The 25,505-nt window shown below is 38.9% G+C and overlaps 1 protein-coding gene across 2 annotated transcripts; it reads left to right on the forward strand.

Annotated features, from left to right (window-relative positions):
* Positions 1-25,330, forward strand: mts (protein phosphatase 2 catalytic subunit mts). Of its 2 annotated transcripts, XM_028305649.1 has the most exons (7): positions 1-265; positions 4,003-4,212; positions 12,796-13,100; positions 16,333-16,518; positions 17,704-17,757; positions 19,995-20,074; positions 21,433-25,330. In XM_028305649.1, the coding sequence occupies exons 1-6, from the start codon at positions 164-166 to the stop codon at positions 20,065-20,067; spliced, it is 930 nt and encodes a 309-aa protein (XP_028161450.1). In that variant the 5' UTR covers positions 1-163; the 3' UTR covers positions 20,068-20,074; positions 21,433-25,330. The 2 variants fall into 2 exon arrangements, with proteins under 2 accessions (XP_028161450.1, XP_028161451.1); XM_028305650.1 differs by lacking the exons at positions 19,995-20,074; positions 21,433-25,330 and adding an exon at positions 18,164-18,206.
* The last annotated feature ends 175 nt before the right edge of the window (positions 25,331-25,505 follow it).

Raw genomic sequence — 25,505 nt, forward strand, 5'->3', positions numbered from 1 at the left:
GTCACGCAAGTGGTACCTACGCCATTTTGTAAGTGTCCGCCGTAGTCAGTTTTCTGGGCAAAGTGTAAAATAGTTAATTCGCATGGTTTTGTGTACATTTGAGAGATAAAGACATTTCATATCCAAGTTAACGTCTCGTGCGTTAAATCTACAGACACAAAGCATGGAGGACAAGGCGTCGTTAAAAGAACTGGATCAATGGATAGAGCAGCTAAACGAATGCAAGCAATTGACAGAAAATCAAGTAAAAACGTTATGCGACAAGGTAACGTAACATTTTATCTATTGTGTAGATTGAAAAATAGATTTACGAAGTTATACATACATTACTGTTCGTAGTTTGTCAAAACCTATACACTGCTGAATGATTCATATACCTACTTCAATGGGTAGTAACAACGCGTATGTAACGTACTTTAGTCGTAGTTCTAACCATTTAGCGTGTATTTGCAAGCTAATAGTGCTCGTGCATCGTTTCCATCCACTTGGAATCGGTTCTAGCTGCTGAATGCAAGTGTTCTACCACACCCAGGCATCAATTCGTTTTCCGGATTGATGATAGCCTAATTGGTTCAATGATATTTTTAGACCCCGCGGAAATGGTCATAACTTTTATTTGTTGTTTTTTTCCAAAATACCCATCTATGTTTATATTTTTTGGCATATCTGTCATTGATCTTTTCCAAAGAGTGCATCGACGCGCGTCGCCTTTCGGCGCTCATTGATTGACTCTAGGACTGAAGGGTTTTTAGTATTTGTTTTGTTTATAGTTTAGGGTAGACTCTTCAGTATCCTAAAACCAATAGTAAGCTAGTAAATATTGGTCAATGCAATTTCCATAGTAAACTGATATAATAAACTCATAGTATATACCTTTATTGATCTATGTATGATCTGCCTGGTCATAAATTAGTTTTTAGATTACCTACAAAGTTTGCTTTATCTCTAAACACCTATGATAATGTGCATAACATTAAATTACACTTAGCCTAAATAAACTGAATTAGATTTGTAATTTGTGTTGTAATACTATGAAATACTTATTTTAACTTATCTTCATAGAGCCAAGGGTTTTTATTTATTTATTTTATAATAAACCTTCTTATATTGGTAATTTAAAATCCACTTGCAATACATGTAGTTGCCATTATTATCAGGAGGATGTTACTGGTGAATGTGCTAATTATTACTATGTGTAAATTTATCCTAAATACATACATGTAATATGTGACTGAATGTTATCTTCGTGGACAGGATTGTTATCATACAACTTGCCTAATTTATGATACTAATTTTAAAACTATCATGACAAGGATAACTGTTTCATGTTCATTGTGGTATAAATTATACCAAAAAATATTATTATGCTTTTTTGCAATTTAAAACTTATCTGCACCCCCTCCAATAGTATTTCCAATAGTAACTTTGTCAGGTATAAATGGTTCTACTTCTTCAGGAACATAATTTATTATAAAGCTGAAGGAATCAAAGTATATTATTGCATATTGTTTCATTAGTAGAATATTATTTCATATTCCATTTTCATGAAAAACAGTTTTGTTTTGTACTAAGTATTACCTATTTTAAAACAAGCATTTGATAAAGATCATCAAAGTGTATTTGGTTCAATAACTGTGTGAAGGTCATTTAGGTATTTATTTATTAAACAGTTTGTATGCAGATTAAATATTAGGATAACATTATGACAGGAAGTGTTTGGCAGGAATTTAAACAGGGCTAAATATTTTCAAGAATCATAGTAATATTTTCCAATTTTCGTTTATTTACTTTACAAAGCCAATAACATTGCAAACTGGTAGTTTATTTTAGTGCATTTTAAATACCTAACACAGATAAATATAACAAAGGCTATAAACAACGATGAATAGAGAATATAAGTGCATTATTTGGTGCTTTAGTAGATAACTAGCTAATGCACATCGGACTATACTTTTTTGTTGAAAAATAGCCTGTATTACACCTAGATAAGACCCCACTATGTTTAGCTTGACGTGCCTTCCTCTCTGGGTTAATTGGTCAATCATTTGTTTGACACAATTGACACACTCCATGTTTATTTGCTCTGATTCGATTGTAGATTTGAGACAACAAATCATTAGCATTATGAAATGAATCATTATCAAATCATCAGATATTGCAATTGTCCACTCATTGTGATGCAGAAACCTTGAGCTGCCTAGGTTTTGTGTAATTCTTTAGTTATTAATTTAACTTGAATTAGAAGTCGCATTTGGTTAAACATGCAAGTTAAACAAACCTTTATTTTCTTATTAGCATTTGATATCAATAAAATTACAATTATAGATTTTATTGCTACAATAACAAAATGCTAATTAACCTAGCCTTAGTTGATGTGTAGGTCTTACATGAATGTGTGACCTTCACGATTTACAACATGCTATAATGACTATTCAAAACACACTTTGAAATTTTTAAAGCCAGTTTTGGTTTAAAGTAAGCAAAAGCAAATTAATACATTAAAATATAAATCTGCCCTCTGCATTGTTTGTTGTTTTTTGTATTTGTAGTTGTATATTATTAATATGTTTAATTTGTAGAAGAATACACAAGTTGTAGGTAAAGAATGATAGTCTGCATTTAGGGGTCATACATCAAGATCAAGTATTTAACTGTAATACCATTTTCTAGTGACTTCCCAAAAATTAGCAAAAAGCAATGATGTTAATTATAAATTCAGAATTCCACACACAGCTTATGCTGTAGGTGTAAACAGACTCTATTTGAATTCTAATATTTCTTCTCTCTTACACCACTCTTTTTTACAATCACAATCAATAGTAATTTATTGTGAATTTAGGGAATCTGATCATCATTAATCTTAAAATCTATTATATCATGAGTACCTAATAGAGGTATTATAGATGACTGAATGAATTTGACTGATGGCAACCATTAATAAGTTGCAAAAACATGTCAAGGTCGAAAGTCAGTGAACTTATCTTTAAGCCACTGATTCTCAATCAAAAAACCATAATCGTCAGTCTCATTAATTGAATTCGGTTATGTAGTCGTATGTGTACCTACCACACCAAATAAAGCTAACTCTGTTGGATAAAGAAAACAAAACCTAGTTGCTGCTAGGCATTAACTACTACGTTAATCAGCTTATCAATGAATGACCTTCCTTTTATTAGTTTGTGATGTATGCAGCGTAAGCCTGTCGTAGGGGGCGACTACGTCACAACTTTGGGAACCACTGAAGTACATAAAGGACGCGGAGTACCCTCTATGACTAGGTAGGGTCGTTTTAGGGGGCAAAAGTACGATGTTACTTACTTACTATAAATTAATGAAGCTTAACATCCATTCAGTTAATGAGGTTGCATGTGAAACAATAATTTATGAAGTCTGTGTAGGTAGGTACAATGTGTAATTCATTTGACTTTGACGCGGTTAGATTACATTTTAGCGTTTGCCAAACCAACTATTATAAAGAAGACACTGGCAACCTTGACTGCTTTTCTTTAAACATTTCAATATTATTCGATATAATTTTTGCCGTGTGATTCCGGCAGAGTAGAATAGAAGCATCCCCAGTTGTTCCGTAGGTGTCGTAAGAAGCGACTAAGGGAGAAACGTACAAACATCAGTAGGCCTAAGATGCGCGCCGCGATAAGCGGTTATCACGCCATTTTATCGATATTGCCCATACATTTTGACGTCGATAAAAGTTATCACGGCGCGCATCTTAGGCCTACTGGCCTCACCAATGTGTCTCTAACATGGGGAGTGTTGGCCAATCTTCCATTTTCCTCTGGTTTTCCTGGTTCCTTTAGTCCTGACTGACATTAGGTCAAATACCTGCTTTGTTCTGCATTCTAAAAAATGACCTGATAAATAATGATGATTCAACACACAAATATTGCATTTTAGCGCCATTTACTAGCGTCTCGAACGCATGCCTTATATGGATGTGGTTAATTTTGCTTTTCTTACCTTTATCTTTCTTTTTGATTGCAGGCAAAGGAGATCCTGACTAAAGAGTCAAACGTGCAAGAGGTAAAATGCCCGGTGACCGTCTGCGGGGACGTGCACGGCCAGTTCCACGACCTGATGGAGCTGTTCCGCATCGGAGGCCGATCGCCCGACACCAACTACCTCTTCATGGGGGATTACGTCGACCGCGGCTACTACAGCGTCGAGACTGTCACATTGCTCGTCGCTCTTAAGGTTAGTGGATAGATCACGTTTTTCAACAGCAGGAGTTGACATAGTTAAAATGGGTTCGTGGAATTAGTGGATAAAGTTTTTGTACAACAGGAGTTTGGAGGACATGATACTCAGAAGAGGTTCGTGGTGTCGCCAGTAGGTTCGTGGTAGAGCCAGAACCGTGGTAGACTTGGACACATTTGAGACTTTCTTCTTAGCTTCATTGAGATTTCTTTGACTTCTGTGTTACCATTTTTTGATGGATTGAGGTTAACATACTAGGTTTATGTCTAATTTACGGATTTTACCGACGTAAGCAGGTACATCGCAGGATTTAAAAACAAAATAAAATTAGAAAAGGTCGACCATAAAAATAGACGCCCTTTTTGCGAACGTGTGAATTTGACTAACAAGGTTTGGTCTTACGTAAAAAATAAATTTTAAATAACTTTCCTATCAGCTACTAACTGCATGCAAGTATCGATATGACACGTAGAAATAGAACTAGCCCTGATGATGACTCGACTTGGCACAATGAGAATATTAATTAGGCACGTGTAAAGTGAAAGAATACCTATTTCAGTGTAGAAAAGTCGCACATTCGCACTACATTTTCTAATTGCATGTTCCAATAATACTTCGCGTGATACAAGGGATTAATGAAATCTGTCAGAGCATCTGTCTTGGTAAGAGTTTATAGTGTGTTGAAGTGTAGTAACTTGTGTCTTGAATGTACGCCCATTAACTGTTAAAAAAAACAACATCAGGGACTTTGGAGTCAAATCTAGTTAGATGGCGCGGACGGAACCCTTCGTTTGCGAGACCGACTCGCACTTGAACGGTTCGTATTGTATGTTGCAGACATGATATCAAAAATCATTTGGTTGACAACTTAAGCTGTAGAATCTAGGTGAATACAATTTGATATCGTGGGAATTACTGTCGCCCAAATACAAAACAGTAACTCGTCATTATGACAATAAGAAACAATATTAGTCAATGAGTCGTAACAATCACATTGTAATTTCACTGTTGATTGTTTATCCTTCGTTTAGATTTCACCCCTTTCTTCTTGCTAATATTGTTATGCAAAACTTTATAAGCTGATGACGTGTCTCGATTATATCGTCTATTTATGATGTCTGCATTTATAATTCTAAATTAATTTCAAGTTAACCTTAATTGCAATTATTGATTCTAATTGAACATGGGAATCATGCAATCAATTTATGCAATGATTGTGGGCTGCTTCAAACATTACCTTGCGAAGGAAGATAGACACTGAATACCTGCTCAATCTAATCTAATCGAATGCTAAAATGCACCACGATAATGCTTGTATTAATCATAACAAATGAAAAATAACAACAAATAGGTATGTGTGTTATGTAAACCAATTTATTTCTCAACGTTTTTTGACAGAAACGAGACAAAAGATGGTTCAGACTTAACAGAAATCGAAACGTTGAAGTTTCTAATATCACTAAAATAGGTATTGCGTGGGCGATCAGTATTGTCAAATTATAGGCCCAACTTTTTGGTAGAGTACCGAAAGTAATTACAAGTATCCGGTTGTAGAAATTACCTCTAATACCGATTTTCTTCGACCTTGAAGCTTTCTCGATCTGAGGATATTGTGGAGAGACCTGTTTCGCTGACAAGCCACTCTTTAACTTGATTTTGATAATGAAAATACGGAGCTTTATCAGTTGAAAGTTGTTTCATCTATCATTTCGCTACATCAAAGATTTGGAGAGACGGAGATAGTTCCTTGAATTAAATAAATAACGATTCCTGCAGCGGTGGAAATAGGCCAATCAAAGACTAGAAGTTAGGATATCCGTAAGTCGCGGACGAATGTCCAATTTTAGGACACTAACTCGCGGCTCCGTTTCTATAGCACCGGATGACACCATTGGGTTAGTCTCCGCCCTTCTGGCAGGGAGAAGAATCCCACATAACCCACTAGCAGTCCTCATGCTCCACTGGCCAAAGCATTTCCCGACAAGCTCAGTTACTGAAGTAATCGAGATTCTTTTATCATTGAAATAAGTTTTAAAGTACATTCATAGAAGAGCAATGACTAAGGAAATGACCCGTACACATGCCGTGATTCATATTAATAGTATAGTATAGTCAGGATCAATAAGATTATCAAAAGCGACCTCGGTTGTTTACAATAAGATTGCTCGAGCTATTTGTGTTCGCCACATTATACATGCAAGCCACATTATTGTTTTTTTCCGTGAACTTTTACTAGTTACTTAATATCATTCGATTGACCTAATTAGGGTTAAATCAATACGTGGAATAGAAAAAATGACAACAGAACATGCATTAGTAATGAAGACTTTATTACTTACTAGCTTTCCGCCCGCGGCTTCGCCCGCGTGGAATTTTGTCTGTCACAGAAAAACTTTATCGCGCGCATCCCTGTTTCAAAAACCGGGATAAAAACTATCCTATGTTCTTTCCCGGGACTCAAACTATCTCTATGCCAAATTTCATCAAAATCGGTTGCGAGGTTTAAGCGGGAAAGCGTAACAGACAGACAGACAGAGTTACTTTCGCATTTATAATATTAGTTGGGATACATTATGAATTCAAGTCCCTGTCCCCGAGTTTGTTATGGCTTATTTTAGATACACGGGTTTCTACCTTTTTTTAACCAAAAGTAAGATGGGTTTTTAGGATAGGTTATGGGTTATTTATGAACATTGTCGTCTTTAGGTAGTTAGGCCAATTAGACCACTTGGTGCACTGTGAAGGTTAATTTGTCACTATTTTGTCTGGTTGCGTTGTGTTTTCTAAACATTTCATCCAACCACTAGAATGGAAAAGATTCTCACGCTTGTTCTTCCCGCACATTATGGAATTAACTATCGGCTATGGATTTCCCTTGCACACACGATCTTCCTCAAAAGTGACATAATTAGTACTTATCTTGCGTCATTCGAAGTAAAATTAACAGCGCAGTCTGTTGTTTTTTTAATCAACTAAATATCTAAAATCAGCAGCAAAGTTTTAATGAACCTCATTTGTTTATTAATCTATGGATTGTTAGTGATGTAACATGTGCTCAATACCGGTGAAAGATTGGATCGGTCGCGTCTGGTTTGTGTGTATGCAAATTTTATTTATTCGCAACACCAACTGTGGACGCGACCAACGGATTGCGCGAAACCGTTCTTAGGCCTGTTTTAAAATACTATTGAAATAACTGTGGCTTGCTTTCTTTGTAGATCTACCAGTTGGTTTATGGTTAGAAACATAAACAGTTGAACCAATGAAAAAGGGCGTTGTCAGCAGAACCATGGTATGGAAATCCATAGGCTTGCGTTTTTCAGAAGATTTTAACTGAATCTATAACTAACACTCAGGCCTATTAAATCAACTGGCTGTTACGCGACTCGGATAACAAAAGGATATTGTGTTGCCCCTTCTTGGAAAATGATTTTCCTGGATTAAAAAGTATCCTGTAACATTCTGGGTATACTTAATTCCTATACCGGCTGGCTGGAGTTTTGAATATACATAGATGGAAAAAGGAATATGGAGCAAAAATTCTTTACATTACTAATCAGCCTCGATAATAAAGTCGTATGTTATTGTATTGAAGATACAAAACTAGTAACGCCCCATTTCTTGTGTACGTGAGTGGAGACAATTTCCTTATCTGCCGTATCTGAGACGGTTTGGTCACTGTGTATATTACTGTCTTATCAACCAGATCATATCGCGGTTTACTTTCACTGGATAGATAGGGCTTAAAAGAAATTCAGATTTAACGAGCCATCGCGGCCTGAGACAATTTTTGATATTCTTCTTTCTTAATCGACTATTTATAACAAACAAGATGTAACTAATTACTTTTTTCATGAGTTTTTCCGTACCGAATAATAAATAAAATGTAATTCCCACTCATAAATTGAAACGAATTCAAAATCAATTATCATGAAGTTTGGAGCGAAATTTGTTTTCCCAAACTATGGAAAGCTTATGCTCTATGCCAGGCTGCACGCTACATTGCGATTATTTCACAATTTTATTTGCATTGGCATTTCATTCAACAATACAAACTCGAGTTATTTGTTATTGGGCAATCACGTAGTTTTGATCGACAGACATTTTTTCAAATACTAGTACAACTTCTGAAAATGTATATCGACTTGAGTCTCTATTTCTCTCTCTGTCTCTCTCGCAGTTGACATGAACGCTGAAAGAGTAGCCTGCATTTGTTTTATTTCGAAGTTGAACAAACTACTAGGGAGGCACTGCACACACGCCTATACTATTGTAGTGCAGTCCTTTGCACTTAAAATGTACTCGTTTATTGACGTATACAGATTTTATTTGACACACGTGAGTCTCGTCACTACATCATTTGATGCCATTTCGATCAATTGTTCGCGATTGAAATGATCCCGTCTATTTAACTTCACATTACAAACAACATATGACATATATTTGTACGTACGCCCACATAAAAACGCGGTATAGACGTAATCATTTTAAACACGTGGTCTGTAGTTGGAAGGAAACCACCACAAAAAATGTGGTGAGATCATTTCACTTCGCCTTCAAGGAGTGTTAGTTCTGTCACTAAGTGACGGATAATGCCCGACTAAAGGGTTGTTTAACCTAACCAGGAACATAAAAACCCTCGCCATGTTGCGGAAAACTAATGGTACTAATTTCTTTTAATGGCAACAGTAACTGAAAACTTCATTGACATGTCACCTTGCATGTCAGTCTATTGCTGTCAAAGTGTAAACAAACTTTATTTTAAACTAGCTGACCCGGCGAACTTCGTACCGCCTTAGCGTAGAGATTTTCTTAATATTTTTTTCCGTAAGAACCATCCTTGGACTTCCACAAACATTTAAAAAAAAGAATTATCGAAATTGGTTCAGCCGTTCACACGTGATGCCGTGACAACGCGAAACGGGTTTCATTTTTATATATATAGATGTGCGCAATTGATTTTGTGAATTAAATTGCTAAAATCTTTTTTTAGTCGTGAAAGAAAAGTGGTTCACAATGTGTTAAAGTATTGGTCGAAGAGAAATACTAAGGATTCGGACAATATTTTCATTGAATAATGTTTCCGACAAAGGTTGTCAAATTGACTGACATGTTTATCGTATAGTACAGTCCACTATGAAAATTAGCTGTGGTTTGTTTCAACCATATAATATTTTAATTTTTTTTAGTCACTTTCTAAGTGTTGAATTTTATGGAATTGGGAAAGAAGTACCGAGTTTGAAGCGTTCATGAGCAGACATTGCAGTTGAATATTCAAGTTCTGAATTTGATTATATTATTAATGAATAATAAAATAAATCCTACTAGCTCGATTGATGGTTTCATTTAATTCATTTAAACCAGGCTACCTATAATAATATTTTTTCGTTAATTTATGAAAATATCAAATTAGCCCGTAATCCTGAATCCTGATACATAAAGTTAGCCTATTAATTTAACACAGGTACGACTGTACTCAGTGTTGCACTATCAAATGCAATTGACGCGCCTCTATGCCAGGGTTTTTATGTTCCTGGTCAGGCTATAGACACTGTTGTTGTTGCCCATAAGATACAAAAGCGACGGGTCATCTCTGACGTTTGTGGTGTTAATTTCTATATACCTTGTTTTTCTACTTTAGTCCAAAGATCTCCAAGATCAGACTTTTTCTGACTTCTTCTCTAAGCAGAGTGGTTTCATTAACTCTCGCTTGACCACAGACCGATTGTCACAGCATGTGGATCCAAATTCTTAATAATTCTTCAAGCTAGCTCAAGATTTGGTGCGTGGAATTATGATTTTTCACTTTGTTATGCCTAACTTCTTTAACTGTTTTTTGATGCATAACAAGGCAGTTATTTGACCACAATCGCACCTGATGAACTCTAGGCGTTATTGACGCTATTATGTATTTTTCTTTTATAAATTCACGTTTCGTCGTCGTCGTTTCAGCCAAATGACGTACACTGCTGGACAAAGGCCTCCCCCAAGGTTTTCCAAAATTCAGGTTTAATATGATTTAAATGCTAAACTTTTTCTCTCAATAGTATTTAAAGTACGCAGCGAATGTACATTTTAGTCTATTCAAATCAATATTCATGACCGCAGATCACAGTATTAATGTGTTCTGATGTAATAATAACATTCCTTTACATAAAATTTTCCTGTTACTTAGGAATGTATGCACAATAATAGAACAATGCTTAAAATTTTAGATAAAATACGTATCATTTAACTAAACAATAAATAAAGATCTGAAAGACAAGTGCACAAGTATTATGTACATTTATTTTTATTCTTTCTTATTATTTACAGACTTGAAGGTAAACAAACACTGAAATCTCTTGAAGTAATAAAAAGTGCTATTTTGCACGAAAATGTATGCATACTAGCACCACCCAAGACGTCATATCCGCGTTTCAGTATTTACGATTGAATTACTTTGCGAGATCTTCCATGCATATATGATGGCTGGTTGTCTGTAAAAGATGCATCTACGACATAACCTATGTTATTATGCAATCTAAATAAAGTATACTCTACTTTAATATAAGTAAAATATGCTCTAGATTTTTGGTTAGCTTATGTGCTATCAAGTAGTGTTGATAAAATTTAAATTAGTCTGCAGATTGTGAGGTCATCATGACTAAGATATCAAATATTATTACTATTAAAACTATAACGTAAAGTCTCATTGACTGTGGTTTAATTAGGTATGCAATTAATTATTATACACACCAGAAATACATGTCAGTAATTATTTTTTATATCAATACGTGATTTTGTATTTAATTGTTATCTCGTCAATCGCGACTTCTACATCTTCTTATTATAGTTACATACAATAATTAAACCTAGAATATGATGATTTCACACCTCGGGAAAAACTGACGCACTGGCTGTGATTTGTGTTTTCTAGACATACTACAGATATTTTAGCACCCAAACCACAGAATAATAATAAGTACTACGTACAGAAGTTTTACTTCGCGAAGGTATTTAAAAAAATGTATGCTCAATGTCATTAACAATATGGTGTAATTTAGCCTGTCTCAAGAGTCAAGCACTATTTTATTGACAAACGTCAGTGATCGGCACTGCGCCGAAGCTATAGGGCTGACTTCGGTAAAATGATGTGACGTGAGGTGCCAAACTGCGGAAAATGGCGGAGGAAATACATGATTTACCATGAATTATCATAAATAATATTAACTACTTATTTACCTCTCAGTGCTTTGAGGCAACTTAAAAAAGTACATTCTGTGTTATTATTATTATTATTTAGGCAGTTAAATACTGCACAGTATTTAGTACACCATTTTCTTTATTTTCTTCCATCATACACAAGGATACGCGTGCGTGAGTCAATGTTCGCTCGTATGTGAGGCCTTGTCGAATAGTATCCTGTAGGTGGGCCATCGTGCGTGTTTTGTTATCGATGTAAACTCGCGGAGATGAACATGCCTGCCCAAACTGCCAATTTTTAGTCTATGACTTTTTAGTCTATGTTGTTTGTGAATAACACGTGTACGCACCGTAAAACTTGTAAACTATTTTATACCTACGAGCAAAGGTTGATGAGTATCAATGATCTTGACCTTGTTCTAATGTCAAAATACCTACTTACTTGTTTTGACTACACAATATAGGAAACAGCTAATCAATAAGCAGTCAATTAATTATTATGTAAACATACTATATTTTTCTCTTTCTGTCGCTAAAGAATGTTTATATTATGTATACCATTTCTAAGTGTTTTAGTTATAAATTGGATGTATTAAGTAACAGACGATGTTTGTTATCTAATTGCATTATATTCAGTCTGCATGGATGCCGGTTACGAATACGTAACGTGATACATGGCGATATGTATAAGGCACTGTTTACATAGATTAATGAATTTGACGCATCTAATAGAATAAAGTAAAGGTCTTCATCCTCTCGCGAATATTGCGTGAGGGGTATTAACGCAACCACTACGTAAAAAGCGTCAGTAAACCCGTGAATCGATGAAAATATTGTGCTTACAAATTGTCTGTCATTTTTGCTTACATAAAACAACATAAATAGAACTAGGAATATGAGTTTGTGTGGTTCGTGCCTTAGTTGCGGTTCATAGTGTTGTTTAGATGCGTCGTAGGCCAAGTAGTCTAAATAGTTGAGTCAATGATATAGAGCTATTTTTAGACTAGAACTTAGTTAAACGACATCAGATTTTTAAAAACAAAACTTCCAATAGTGTCAAACATGGTAAATTGATTTGTAGCAAAACAATGGAAATATACTTTACGTAAGTTTCCCATAGTTCTACTGCTCAGTCCTATCATAGAACCACTTGGAAAATAATTTACTGTGGTCCTACAGTGGTTCTTTGGATAATATGATATTATGGATAGTTAGGCCATCTAACAATAAATTAATCGTGGCACTACCAGGTAGAACTAAGCAGGAGGATTACGGGCAATGCATGGACATACACTTGTAGATTTCTGAACATCTGTGAAATTGAAACTATAATGCCGCTAAGTTTTTAAGTTCCTATTTGTAACATGAACTGATTCTGACCTTCCTCCCTTGCAGGTCAGATACCGCGAGAGAATAACGATCCTGCGCGGCAACCACGAGTCGCGCCAGATCACGCAAGTGTACGGCTTCTACGACGAGTGTCTGCGCAAATACGGCAACGCGTCGGTCTGGAAGCACTTCACCGATTTGTTCGACTTCCTGCCGCTGACGGCGCTGGTCGACGGCCAGATCTTCTGCTTGCACGGCGGGCTCAGTCCTTCCATCGACACGCTGGACCACATCCGAGCGCTCGACCGCTTGCAAGAGGTGCCTCACGAGGGGCCCATGTGCGATCTGCTCTGGTCCGACCCTGATGACAGGTAAGCGAGATGTTAGGTAGTCACTTTCAGGAGACGGCGACACCGATGATAGACGAGCCACTCCCGTTAGTTAGCCACAGTCACAGCAGGAGATAGCGAGACGCGGTATGATAATAGGTTACGGCGATCCTGATGACAGGTCATTAAAACTTGCAGAGACTGTGGGACGCGGTTTGATAGTAACATAAGGCATCCTCGATGACAGGTGACTTGTAGGAGACGACGAGACGTGACATGATAGTAGGATACGGCGAGGCGTGACATGATAGTAGGAAACGGCAACCGGGGTGACAGATGTGCGTCCGACCGCCTGCAGGAGGTGTCCCACGAGGGGCCCATGTGCGATCTGCTCTGGTCCGACCCCGATGACAGGTGAGCCACATTGCANTACGTGGACAAAACGAAGCTTAGGTCCAACGTCCATGTTTCGGTTAGAGCTCGATTCTCGAGACTGTTGACAAGTATGTCTTCCTCTTACAAACGATTCGGCTAGGTAGATTAAATTTCGAGAAAAGGGTACATCGTCGAATCCAACTCGGCTGGGCTGCGTTCGGGAAACTATACAACATCTTTTCGTCCGAAATACCTCAGTGCCTAAAGACGAAATTCTTTAATCAGTGTGTGTTACCTCTACCAGTGATAGAACACGGCTCGGAAACGTACACTCTCGCCTCTTACAATAGGTCTTATAAATAAATTTAAAATTGCACAGCGTGCTATGGGGAGGGCTATGCTCAGGGTTTCTTTACGAGACAGAATCAGAAATGAGGAGATCCGTAAACGAACTAAAGTCGCTGACATAGCCCGACGGATTAGCAAGCTGAAATGGCAATGGGCAGATCACATAGTACGCTGAAATGATGGCCGATGGGGCAGCAAGGTTCTGGAGTGGAGGCNATGATAGACGAGCCACTCCCGTTAGTTAGCCACAGTCACAGCAGGAGATAGCGAGACGCGGTATGATAATAGGTTACGGCGATCCTGATGACAGGTCATTAAAACTTGCAGAGACTGTGGGACGCGGTTTGATAGTAACATAAGGCATCCTCGATGACAGGTGACTTGTAGGAGACGACGAGACGTGACATGATAGTAGGATACGGCGAGGCGTGACATGATAGTAGGAAACGGCAACCGGGGTGACAGATGTGCGTCCGACCGCCTGCAGGAGGTGTCCCACGAGGGGCCCATGTGCGATCTGCTCTGGTCCGACCCCGATGACAGGTGAGCCACATTGCAGCTACTTGCAGAATACGGCGACACCGATGATAGACGAGCCCCTCCCGTTAGTTAGCCACAGACATAGCAGGAGATAGCGAGACGCGGTATGATAATAGGTTACGGCGATCCTGATGACAGGTCATTAAAACTTGCAGAGACTGTGGGACGCGGTTTGATAGTAACATAAGGCATCCTCGATGACAGGTGACTTGTAGGAGACGGCGAGACGTGACATGATAGTAGGATACGGCGAGGCGTGACATGATAGTAGAATACAGCAACCGGGGTGACAGGTGCGCGTCCGACCGCTTACAAGAAGTGCCTCACGAGGGGCCCATGTGCGATCTGCTCTGGTCCGACCCCGATGATAGGTGAGCCACATTGCAGCTACTTGTAGGAGACGGCGACACTGATGATAGACGAGCCACTCCCGTTAGTTAGGCGATTATCACACTGCACCGCGGTCCGCGTGACTACATATAAAGAGTCCCGCGCGCAGACGAGTTGTCAGTGTGTTGTGCCGCGCGTGTTTTCTATACAAACTGAAGTACTTGCATACAATGATTAAATCTGTCGTCCCGCGTACCGCGGCGGAGCGCGGTGCAGTGTGGTAATCGCCTTAGCCACAGCACAGATACAGCTAGATGACTTACTTGTCTTAAGATCCTATGTCCCCTAGATGGGGCAGAGGGCGTCCACAACAGTCCACCATCGCGTTCGGCCTTGAGCTTTGCGTTTGATCTCACTCCTTGCCGATTTTCTTCGCCTCGTCTGCTACAGTACGCCGCCAAGTTTGCTTGGGGCGACCACGTTTGCGAGATAGCTAGATTCGGTATGATAAATAGGTTACGGCGATCCTGATGACAGGTAAGACTGCCAATCATTGAAATTTGAAGGAGACGGTTAGACGCGATATGATAGTAGGATACTGCGATCTTGATAACGAGTGAGACCTTTAGCTGGCCCCAACTACGCCCTTAGGTTTTTTTACTAAGGCCGAGCCTATTAAAGACCACTCAACAAAAGCCGTAGTAACAAGGTGGCTCTAAATTCATCGAGGGCAGTATGTGGTACTTATTCAATCATTGTCAAGTCAACTAATGTAATTTGTTGGCGAGATTTTCAACAGCAGTTCTTTTCTCGGCAATAATTACAGCATTTCTCCATTCATCAGTGTTAAAAAACGGTGTACAATAATTGAACATTAGTTTCTTTTAGATTGGCTAATGAACATACTTGAAGCGAGAAGACGCGATTGTGTTCGTTAGTACTGTCGAGTTATGAGTTGTTAGAAATACAAGCTATAAACGCAGCAACTGTGTATTGTGTTGTCATTTGAAAAGGGTGTCCATTGTATGACACATCAACAAAGATGTGAAATTCAGAATATTTTTGTCCTTTGAGGCTGTCATAAGATAATTCAATTTGCAGAGCAACACTGTCAGAGTAATTTGCACGTTTACCGCTTGAAACAAATAGAAGCATTACTACGTATAAAGGCCGCATTTAAGTATAGGTTTAAAGTAGGTAATTATCGCGGCGATTATGGTAAAAACTCGACACGTTTCGTCTCCAGCACGCATTATCTTTGACTGCTGAAGCTATCTTACTGTGCGGTTGATTAATATTTATTTTTGATTGTGATAGTTGTGGGCGATAAAATGATTATTTATTGATTTAGTAAGGCAATGGCATTCTCCGATTGTTGAAAAAGGTACCTATATTGGTAACAAAATGTACTGATGCATAATAATACTGATGAATTAAATTCGTAGGTTAGCGAACCACGTACGTCGTACACACTATGTTTTTTGGTTACAGTGCATGCAACGGTTACGTTTACAGCTCGCTAATGAGTACCCGGATTTAGCCAGACTACGGAATGCATACAGGATCTAAGAAAGTACTCTTGGCTTGTCATACGAGAGGCGAATGGGGTATTTTCCACTTATCCATCCTCACAATCTTTTTCTGTAACCATAGACTAATCTTTCATTTCTTTTGCCCACAGAGGCGGATGGGGCATATCTCCCCGTGGCGCGGGTTACACCTTCGGGCAGGACATCTCGGAGACGTTCAACCACAGCAACGGCCTGACGCTCGTGTCCCGCGCGCACCAGCTCGTCATGGAAGGCTACAACTGGTGCCACGACCGGAACGTCGTCACCATCTTCTCCGCGCCCAACTACTGCTATAGGTGAGTCTCGTCTCGCACTTGAGACGTCACCACAGCCACGGGCTGACGCTCGTGTCCCGCGCGCACCAGCTCGTCATGGAAGGCTACAACTGGTGCCACGACCGGAACGTCGTCACCATCTTCTCCGCGCCCAACTACTGCTATAGGTGAGTCTCGTCTCACTTGAGACGTCACCACAGCCACGGGCTGACGCTCGTGTCCCGCGCGCATTAACTCGTCATGGAGGGCTACGACTGGTGCCACGACCGGAACGTCGTCACCATCTTCTCCGCGCCCAACTACTGCTATAGGTAAAAATAGTTAACGGGACTATTCCCACCTCTCGTTCCCACCACTGCAACTCCTGTGTAGCCAGGATTTACAGCTTGACCGCCACAAAAACCCAACCAATGAAGGTCAATTTTGTCCCGGGGGAAAGTTAAACTGTCATTGGACCCGCAACGAAATTAATCAGAAGAATATAGAAGTTCGAAATAAAGGTTCAAATTCCCTTCATTGCAAAGCGGATGGTAAAAATAGTTATTCAACTAAAGGACGGCTTAAAGATAAGGTTTCCCCCAAAGATTTCCACAACGATCGGTCTTGCGCTGTATGAATCCAGGTGCTTCCCGCGACCTTCACGAGATCGTCGATCCACCGAGTTCGAGGTTAGTTGTACGTCGGCATAGTATAATAATGAGTACTGCAAGGCCTGTTCATCTCCGCGAGTATTCTTCACCCATTTGCATTGTAAAGACAATAAACTATGTATGTAAAAACGGTAGTGTAATTAATACTGTGCAGTATTTTAACTGCTTGAATAATAATAGAAACACAAAATATAATTCATGCTTAATTCATGTATTTCCTCCGCCATTTTCCGCAGTTTGGCAGCTCACGTCACACATAATTTTACCGAAGTCGGCCCTATGGCTTCGGCGCAGTACCGATCACTGACGTTTGTCAACAAAATGGTGCTCGACTCTTGAGACAAGCTAAATTACACCATATTGTTAACAACATTGAGCACACATTTTTTTAAATACCTTTGCGAAGGAAACCTTCTGTACGCAGTACTTATTCTGTGGTACTGCGTACAATATGGCCGCTCCCTGAGCCTGACCCGCTGTTAGTTACCTCAGTTGCAGACTGCCAAGCCCATTTGTTTGTAATATTCTCTGACTAATGTTGTTTTGTTTGTTTCAGATGCGGCAACCAAGCCGCTATTATGGAATTGGATGATGCGCTTAAGTACTCATTGTAAGTATTGCATATTTTACCTGTATTTTTTATACACCTTTAGCTTGTTTCAATGAATTTTCTAAACTTAAAACATCAATCTTTTAAACTGCGATCTCCAACCCGCCTGCCAAGCGTGGGGATTATGGCAAAACCCTCCACTAATAGTAGAGAATAGCATAGTCCAGCAGTGGACTGTAAAGGGCTGTTGATGATGATGATGAAGTGTATGTGTAAATTTTTAAATTCTGCAAATCTTGGGATGATTATCAGCGCAAAGTGATGACGTAGAATTGGATCAAAGCATCCATATTCTCGATCGCCAGTCGATCTGCTCTGTGGATATTGAAGTTTATGACCTGGCCATAAAGTCTACTTTAGCATAGCAGTGTTATAGACTAGTTTTAACCTGTGTGTGTGGTTGCAGCCTGCAGTTCGACCCGGCCGCCTTATGATAGATTGCATTTGTTTTTAACATTTTTAAATTCAGAATCTATTGGGATGATTAGAAGCGCAAAGTGATGACGTAGAATTGGATCAAAGCGTCCATATTCTCGATCGCCAGTCGATCTGCTCTGTGGATATTGAAGTTTATGACCTGGCCATAAAGTCTACTTTAGCATAGCAGTGTTATAGACTAGTTTTGAACGTATGTGTGGTTGCAGCCTGCAGTTCGACCCGGCCGCCTTATAGATTGCATTTGTTTTTAACATTTTTAAATTCAGAATCTATTGGAATGATTAGAAGCGCAAAGTGATGACGTAGAATTGGATCAAAAGCATCCATATTCTCGATCGCCAGTCGATCTGCTCTGTGGATATTGAAGTTTATGACCTCGCCATAAGGTCCACTATCGTATGGTAGGGTTATAGAGTAGTGGTTGATGTGTGTGTGGTTGCAGCCTGCAGTTCGACCCGGCCCCTTATTATAGATTGCATTTGTTTTTAACATTTTTAAATTCAGAATCTATTGGAATGATTAGAAGCGCAAAGTGATGACGTAGAATTGGATCAAAGCGTCCATATTCTCGATCGCCAGTCGATCTGCTCTGTGGATATTGAAGTTTATGACCTGGCCATAAAGTCTACTTTAGCATAGCAGTGTTATAGACTAGTTTTTAACCTGTGTGTGACCTCGTCATTGGCAAATGCACAAGCCGTGCGTGCCACAAAAAAAACCTGTGTGTGTGGTTGCAGCCTGCAGTTCGCCCTGCCGCCTTATTATAGATTGCAATTGTTTTTAACATTTTTAAATTCAGAATCTATTGGAATGATTAGAAGCGCAAAGTGATGACGTAGAATTGGATCAAAGCGTCCATATTCTCGATCGCCAGTCGATCTGCTCTGTGGATATTGAAGTTTATGACCTGGCCATAAGGTCCACAATCGCGTGATGGTGTTAGAGTAGTTTTTAACCTGTGTGTGACCTCGTCATTGGCAAATGCACAAGCCGTGCTTGCCACAAAAAAAAACCTGTGTGTGTGGTTGCAGCCTGCAGTTCGATCCGGCCGCCTTATTATAGATTGCATTTGTTTTTAACATTTTTAAATTCAGAATCTATTGGAATGATTAGAAGCGCAAAGTGATGACGCAGAATTGGATCAAAGCGTCCATATTCTCGATCGCCAGTCGATCTGCTCTGTGGATATTGAAGTTTATGACCTGGCCATAAAGTCTACTTTAGCATAGCAGTGTTATAGACTAGTTTTAACGCGTGTGTGTGGTTGCAGCTTGCAGTTCGACCCGGCCGCCTTATAGATTGCATTTGTTTTTAACATTTTTAAATTCAGAATCTATCGGAATGATTAGAAGCGCAAAGTGATGACGTAGAATTGGATCAAAGCGTCCATATTCTCGATCGCCAGTCGATCTGCTCTGTGGATATTGAAGTTTATGACCTGGCCATAAGGTCCACAATCGCGTGATGGTGTTAGAGTAGTTTTTAACCTGTGTGTGACCTCGTCATTGGCAAATGCACAAGCCGTGCTTGCCACAAAAAAAAACCTGTGTGTGTGGTTGCAGCCTGCAGTTCGGCCTGCCGCCTTATTATAGATTGCATTTGTTTTTAACATTTTTAAATTCAGAATCTATTGGAATGATTAGAAGCGCAAAGTGATGACGTAGAATTGGATCAAAGCATCCATATTCTCGATCGCCAGTCGATGTGCTCTGTGGATATTGAAGTTTATGACCTCACCATAAGGTCCACTATCGTATGGTAGGGTTATAGAGTAGTGGTTGATGTGTGTGTGGTTGCAGCCTGCAGTTCGACCCGGCCCCGCGGCGCGGCGAGCCGCACGTGACGCGGCGGACGCCCGATTACTTCATGTAGACTGCATGTGAGTATTGAAAAATCGAACCTATTATAACCACGTAAGGTCGTGATCGCTGTGTATCAAATACTACGTGATTTACGTTTTGACTCCGCCCACTTTTAATATATTTATTGCAATATCGAACCTATTATAACCACGTAAGGTCAAGATTGCTTTGTATCAAATACTACGTGATTTACGTGTTGACTCCGCCCACTTTTAATACATTTATTGCAATATCGAACCTATTATAACCACGTAAGGTCGTGATCGCTGTGTATCAAATACTACATGATGTTTTGACTCCACCGACTTTTAATATATTTATTGCAATATCGAACCTATTACAACCATATAAAGTCACGATCGCTGTGTATTGAAATACGTAGTATTATTTGGCATGTAAAATCTGGGGTCTATTTGTTTAATTCTATTACTACCGATTATTATTTAAATTATTGACTTCTCTTCCATCATTGGTTCATAAAGGCAGACGTCACGGTGATTTGTATTTTGTATTATCCTGAAATCGATAATTCCATTGCAATATTATTCTCAGTTCCACCATTAGCTGTGGATACAACTTGTCTAAAAACAGACTGGAATAACAACTTTTGACTTTCACTGGCCTTGCAGATTCGATTCTAAAAAATATGTTACGCGTGTGATAAAAATTGCAAGTGCAAGTAAACAAAACGAAGTATTTTGAAATCTGAGTCATAAAGCTGTAAAATTGTTGATTAGATAGATTTTATCGATTGGAATATGACGTCACCGGATATATTTTTCATACAGCTCTAGAAACACTAAATAGTATATTCATTAATTTGTCAGCGGATTGATAATTTTTCTTTTAAATGACCAGATGATACAATAAATTACGCACAATGTTTATCGTGATGTCATATTTAATCGGAACTTAAACTGCACGTGCATTATTCTACAGTCACTACTAACATATTTATTATACATACGCCCGTATTCACAAACATTACTATTACTATGAGGTCTCACAGTGCGTGTGGACGCACAGGGTCACACACGAACCAATCATAGAGCTCTATTCAACGCTGTGGGTTCGATTTGCTGCTTCACTTAGGCAAGCATCGTGCGTGAATACGGGCGATATTTTTAAATGTCCGATCAATCCTTATTTACCAAGTTTTGCTACTTGTCTAGGGAGGGCTGAAGTTCGAAAGAGGATTGGAATAAAACTCATTTATTTTTGCAAATAGGCTTTTAAAAAGCACTTTTACACGTCCCAATATTAACCCTACCACTGCTTCGGGACAATAAATGGGCCAGTGCTGAGAAGAAGCAGCGCAAGAAATAATTTTTAGGTCCTTTTTAAAGCTAGATATTAATCTGTGTTCTTGTTGCAGCGGTGGCGCATATCAAGCAGCGCACGCGCCGGGCGACGCCACGCACCTACGGAGCCGCCGCAGCTACGGAATACAATATCGACACACACTGCCGCCGGCCCTTCGGCCATTTGCTACTCGACGGTCTACCCCGCAAAACGATTACAATATCTTCACTTTACATGTCTCTCTCGCTCGTGTCTGTATTCTAGGCTGAAAGAGCAGTAGGAGAATATATCGAAGACGTTTTGCAGAGTAGTTCGTTTTGCATTGTTAGGATCTAGGCCGACGAATGTTTTTGCAAGCAACACGAAAGTTCTAAAAATTTTAATATATCATTGATAATTTACGCTACGACATTTGACCGATAAAACATTCGTCGGCGCTAGATATTTAGGCGAGAACGGAAACCTAGAGAGAGATTCCTTTACCGCCGCAATAATCGCAAAGTTGGACTTAAAAATTACTGTAGGCACTTATTGATTACTCAGGAATTAATAATATTGAGTTGTTGTATAACGGTGGTCCAGTATGTACTCGCCAATAGGTAAATGTAGTAGTGAAATCCTTTCTCTCTTGGTCGAGGCTTGGCGGTGCCAACCATGTTTGCTACTAGTGTATTATCTGCAATTCCGTGGCGTGTCCTACTTAAAATAATTGTCCCCTTTCCCGGTGAGATGTGACCATATTTGTGCGGCAGTAAGCCCATACATTCGACATCAAAGTTCGAACATACCCAAGCGGTCAGTCGATTTAAAATCTAGTAAGTCTACCTACCTTGCCAAACATTTTCGATGTACTCTGTCCGTTTCGTTCACTCGTGTCCGTGTTTCGGGTAAAGTGAGAGAGATGGACACAGAAATATCGAAATAGTTTTGTGTGTAGTCGCAGCAGTCACACAACGTCTCCCGCGAACGTCAATCGACTAGACCTTTCACCCGATAGTCTACATGACGCGTGTAAATATGTTCGATACGTGTATTACAATGACACGTTTTTTACAACAAAATTACAACCGCTCCGAGTGTCGAATCACATAGTAAAATCCGTGAGAATGTGCGAGTTTGATGCCTAGTCAATGTGTGTTCCGTATAACATTTCGTTCATGAAAACTCGGGTTTTATTGCACCGTTCTAATTGACAGTGTTGTCTCATTCTGACAATTCCATTGCTCTATGATGAACTGACAAGACGGTTGATTGAAACGGTGGTGTAAAACTGAATTTATGTGAAAAAATGTGGATAATTTCCAGTAGATTATCAAAATTGCGCGAGCTCCCTCGGTCGCGCTGCGTGTTAGGAGTCGAGCGAGGTTCGGCCGCCGTCCAGGTTATCGAGTCGTGCCTATTCGTTTATTAATCGAGTAAACTATAATCGATTCGATCTAGATCGTGCCCGAACGCTGCTCGTACGCAAAATGGGGGGCATGGTGCCCAGTATTAGCCGGTTTCATACCTGTATGATATTATCGGGCGTGTCCATCCATTATGTTCCCCTGTTTCTGGCGTGAAGACATCGTGAGACATTTTTATAGCGACTCGGGTACATTCTGGCACAATGTTAGTTTCGTCTGCATACTCAAAGGTAATATTCACAGATCCAGACGCGTTCGCGTCGAGTGTCTCGCGATGTCTTTTCGCTTCGCCATCGCTATGGTTTCCAACAGTGCATTTCAAATGGGGAGGAAAGTGAGCAGTCATCCTGCGCGAATTGTCTGTGGTACTCGACCCGCGGTTATTGGTCGAAGCCATTATATGTGAACGAATAACCGCGGGTGCCTTGGATATTGATGAAAATAGAGTTCTTGCCGCTTCCACTGTTTCCGCTGTTGCCGAATTTGTTAAGGTATCCAACTGGGTAGCAATATGGCGTCTCGAGTACCACAGACTCGCAAGGATGGGTGGTCCGGCCGCGGCGCCGCCCCGCTGTAGTTGTTTATGTTGGTATGTTCATAGCAGCCCGGGTCGCCCTCATTATTGTATGTACTATTTACGATGTATCGGATACATAGACCTCATTAAACAGCGTACATTTGCTAACAAGGTAGTTTTATTTCGCAACCGACTCACCATCGTTCACGACCGAATGGACATACCACCATACACTCGTTTTAACCCTTGGTGACCAATTCACACACTCACCACATTTAATTCCCAATGGATCTTATTTCGTTTCGTTCAGACTCGTAGGTGTTAGAAAGGAGCTACTTATAACGTTGATCTAAGTTCCAGTAAATTGATAATTGTCATTTTTTATTATTATTTTTAGTTAAAAGCTTTACATTTTAATTGGAATGAATTTTACGGTTTGATAGCTAATTTTACGCGTACCGACAATTTATAAAATATCTCACGAGAATACGTTTCAACAACGCTGTGTGAACATTTGTGGTAATAGTGAGCATTTAATTTTATGTCAGGATGGTGAAGATTTGATGAGGTAATTATCGGAGTAAAGTATTAAGATTAATATGTGACGTCCAGAGACCATTCTGCCATAAAATGACTTAACAAAGTGCATTTCGAGATTAATTTTTCAAAATTCTCCTTTTCTTGTGCCACAGTACCTGTACAACATGGAATAAAGTGTTTCACAAGAGTGGAGCTTTAATGTTTTTTTATTTACTATTTTTCATTAATTTTAGGTAATTGTGTAAATACCTAAAGATCAAGGCAGTAATAGGTTGTTATATTTTAAAATAAGTTTCGAATATGTCCCCTTTCACTCATTTCACAATTTTATTCTTAAACGGAAGGTAAGTATCAAATTATAATTTTTATGTGAGTGCATGCAGGCTGATTTTTGAGATAGGACAGTTTAAGAAGGTATTTTTTAACCATTGTTACAGAAAAAACATTCTACATCATTATACTTTTCACATGATTAATTTCATTCATAGTTTTAATTCATTTGTTACCCGCGTTTTGTTCATTTATGAAGTTTTTTGATGCCATTGATCCTGTTTCCGATAAGGATAAAAATTCTTTCTCGGGACCAACTGAGGTTTGAGTACTATAAATAGAATTATATTATTTGTCATAATCATATGACATTGTGCTTGGCAAAAAAAGGCTAAATTCAAAAACTGTACAACGAGGTACAAAGTATGTTTTACTGTAGGTACAATGCTTACAAAGTACTTACTTTCTGTTCTATCTCAGAAATCCGCCCTGTATAGTGATTCGTTGAAATTGAAAGGTGTTTTATACTGAGGGAAACATCTATTAGGTTATGAATAAATCTAAAAGTGGCAATATTATTGTTTTAAAATTTTCCTACTCATTTATTAGCCTAGATGCCTAGTTTCACTTTAAAATGAGGGTGTTTTTGATATACTGACAAAAGCAATTTTATATTCCACGTAGCAAACATATACTTATTAGAATTACGAAGTTTCTTTTGTCAGTGCCATCCCCTAAGAACGTTCTGGCTTATAGAATCGATTTATGGGTTTTATATTTTCAAATTGCACTATAATTTGTAAAAAACTAAAACGCGTGAACTAATCCATACAAAGACTTTACCCACCAATGACATCTGAAGCCACACGTTACGTTGATATAAGTATTAAGTATGTTAGTTATAGGTAAAAAAATAATTATAATACCGAAAATACAAAAAAAGAAATTATGTATGATGTGGAGCTTCGTCCGCGTGAAATAAGTGATATTGGATCTTGATGTTTTTGCATGGTTGGTTCGACTGCTTTCCTAGCGTTATTTCACCCATTCGAAGCTCGAAATAATTTAAGGCTTTCCTGGCAAACCGCATAGACTTTCAATCCAACATTCAATGAATACAATAACTTGTGAGGAGCGAGTGTTCAAAATGTAGTTAGATGGAGTGCAGACTGTTGATATTGCGCCGTTTATATTTGATAGTATTCAAACCTCTGAGACGCTACATGGCAATAATAAAATGTAAACACAAAACCGTTAAATAATTTATTCTTGCAACTGTACTATGCCCGTTGGAGGATTAGATAATAAATAAAATTAATTATAAAAAGGATCTTTTATTTCCAGGTTAAGGTTATTTTAAACCCTAGCTAGAGAGGATATCATAATTTTGAAATTTCATTTTATGTTTCGAAC

The sequence above is a fragment of the Ostrinia furnacalis genome, unplaced genomic scaffold (genome assembly GCF_004193835.3).
Source record: "Ostrinia furnacalis isolate ACB-3 unplaced genomic scaffold, ASM419383v2 OfSCF1744, whole genome shotgun sequence".
Classification (NCBI taxonomy): Eukaryota; Metazoa; Arthropoda; class Insecta; order Lepidoptera; family Crambidae; genus Ostrinia; species Ostrinia furnacalis.

What these genes read in the sequence shown, in the direction of transcription:
- mts (XM_028305649.1), top strand. Translation starts at nt 164, where the DNA reads ATGGAGGACAAGGCGTCGTTAAAAGAACTGGATCAATGGATAGAGCAG. An exon ending in TAAAAACGTTATGCGACAAG is followed by an intron (nt 266 to 4,002) that starts GTAACGTAACAT and finishes TTTTGATTGCAG; the next exon opens with GCAAAGGAGATCCTGACTAA. An exon ending in GCGCCCAACTACTGCTATAG is followed by an intron (nt 16,519 to 17,703) that starts GTGAGTCTCGTC and finishes TGTTTGTTTCAG; the next exon opens with ATGCGGCAACCAAGCCGCTA.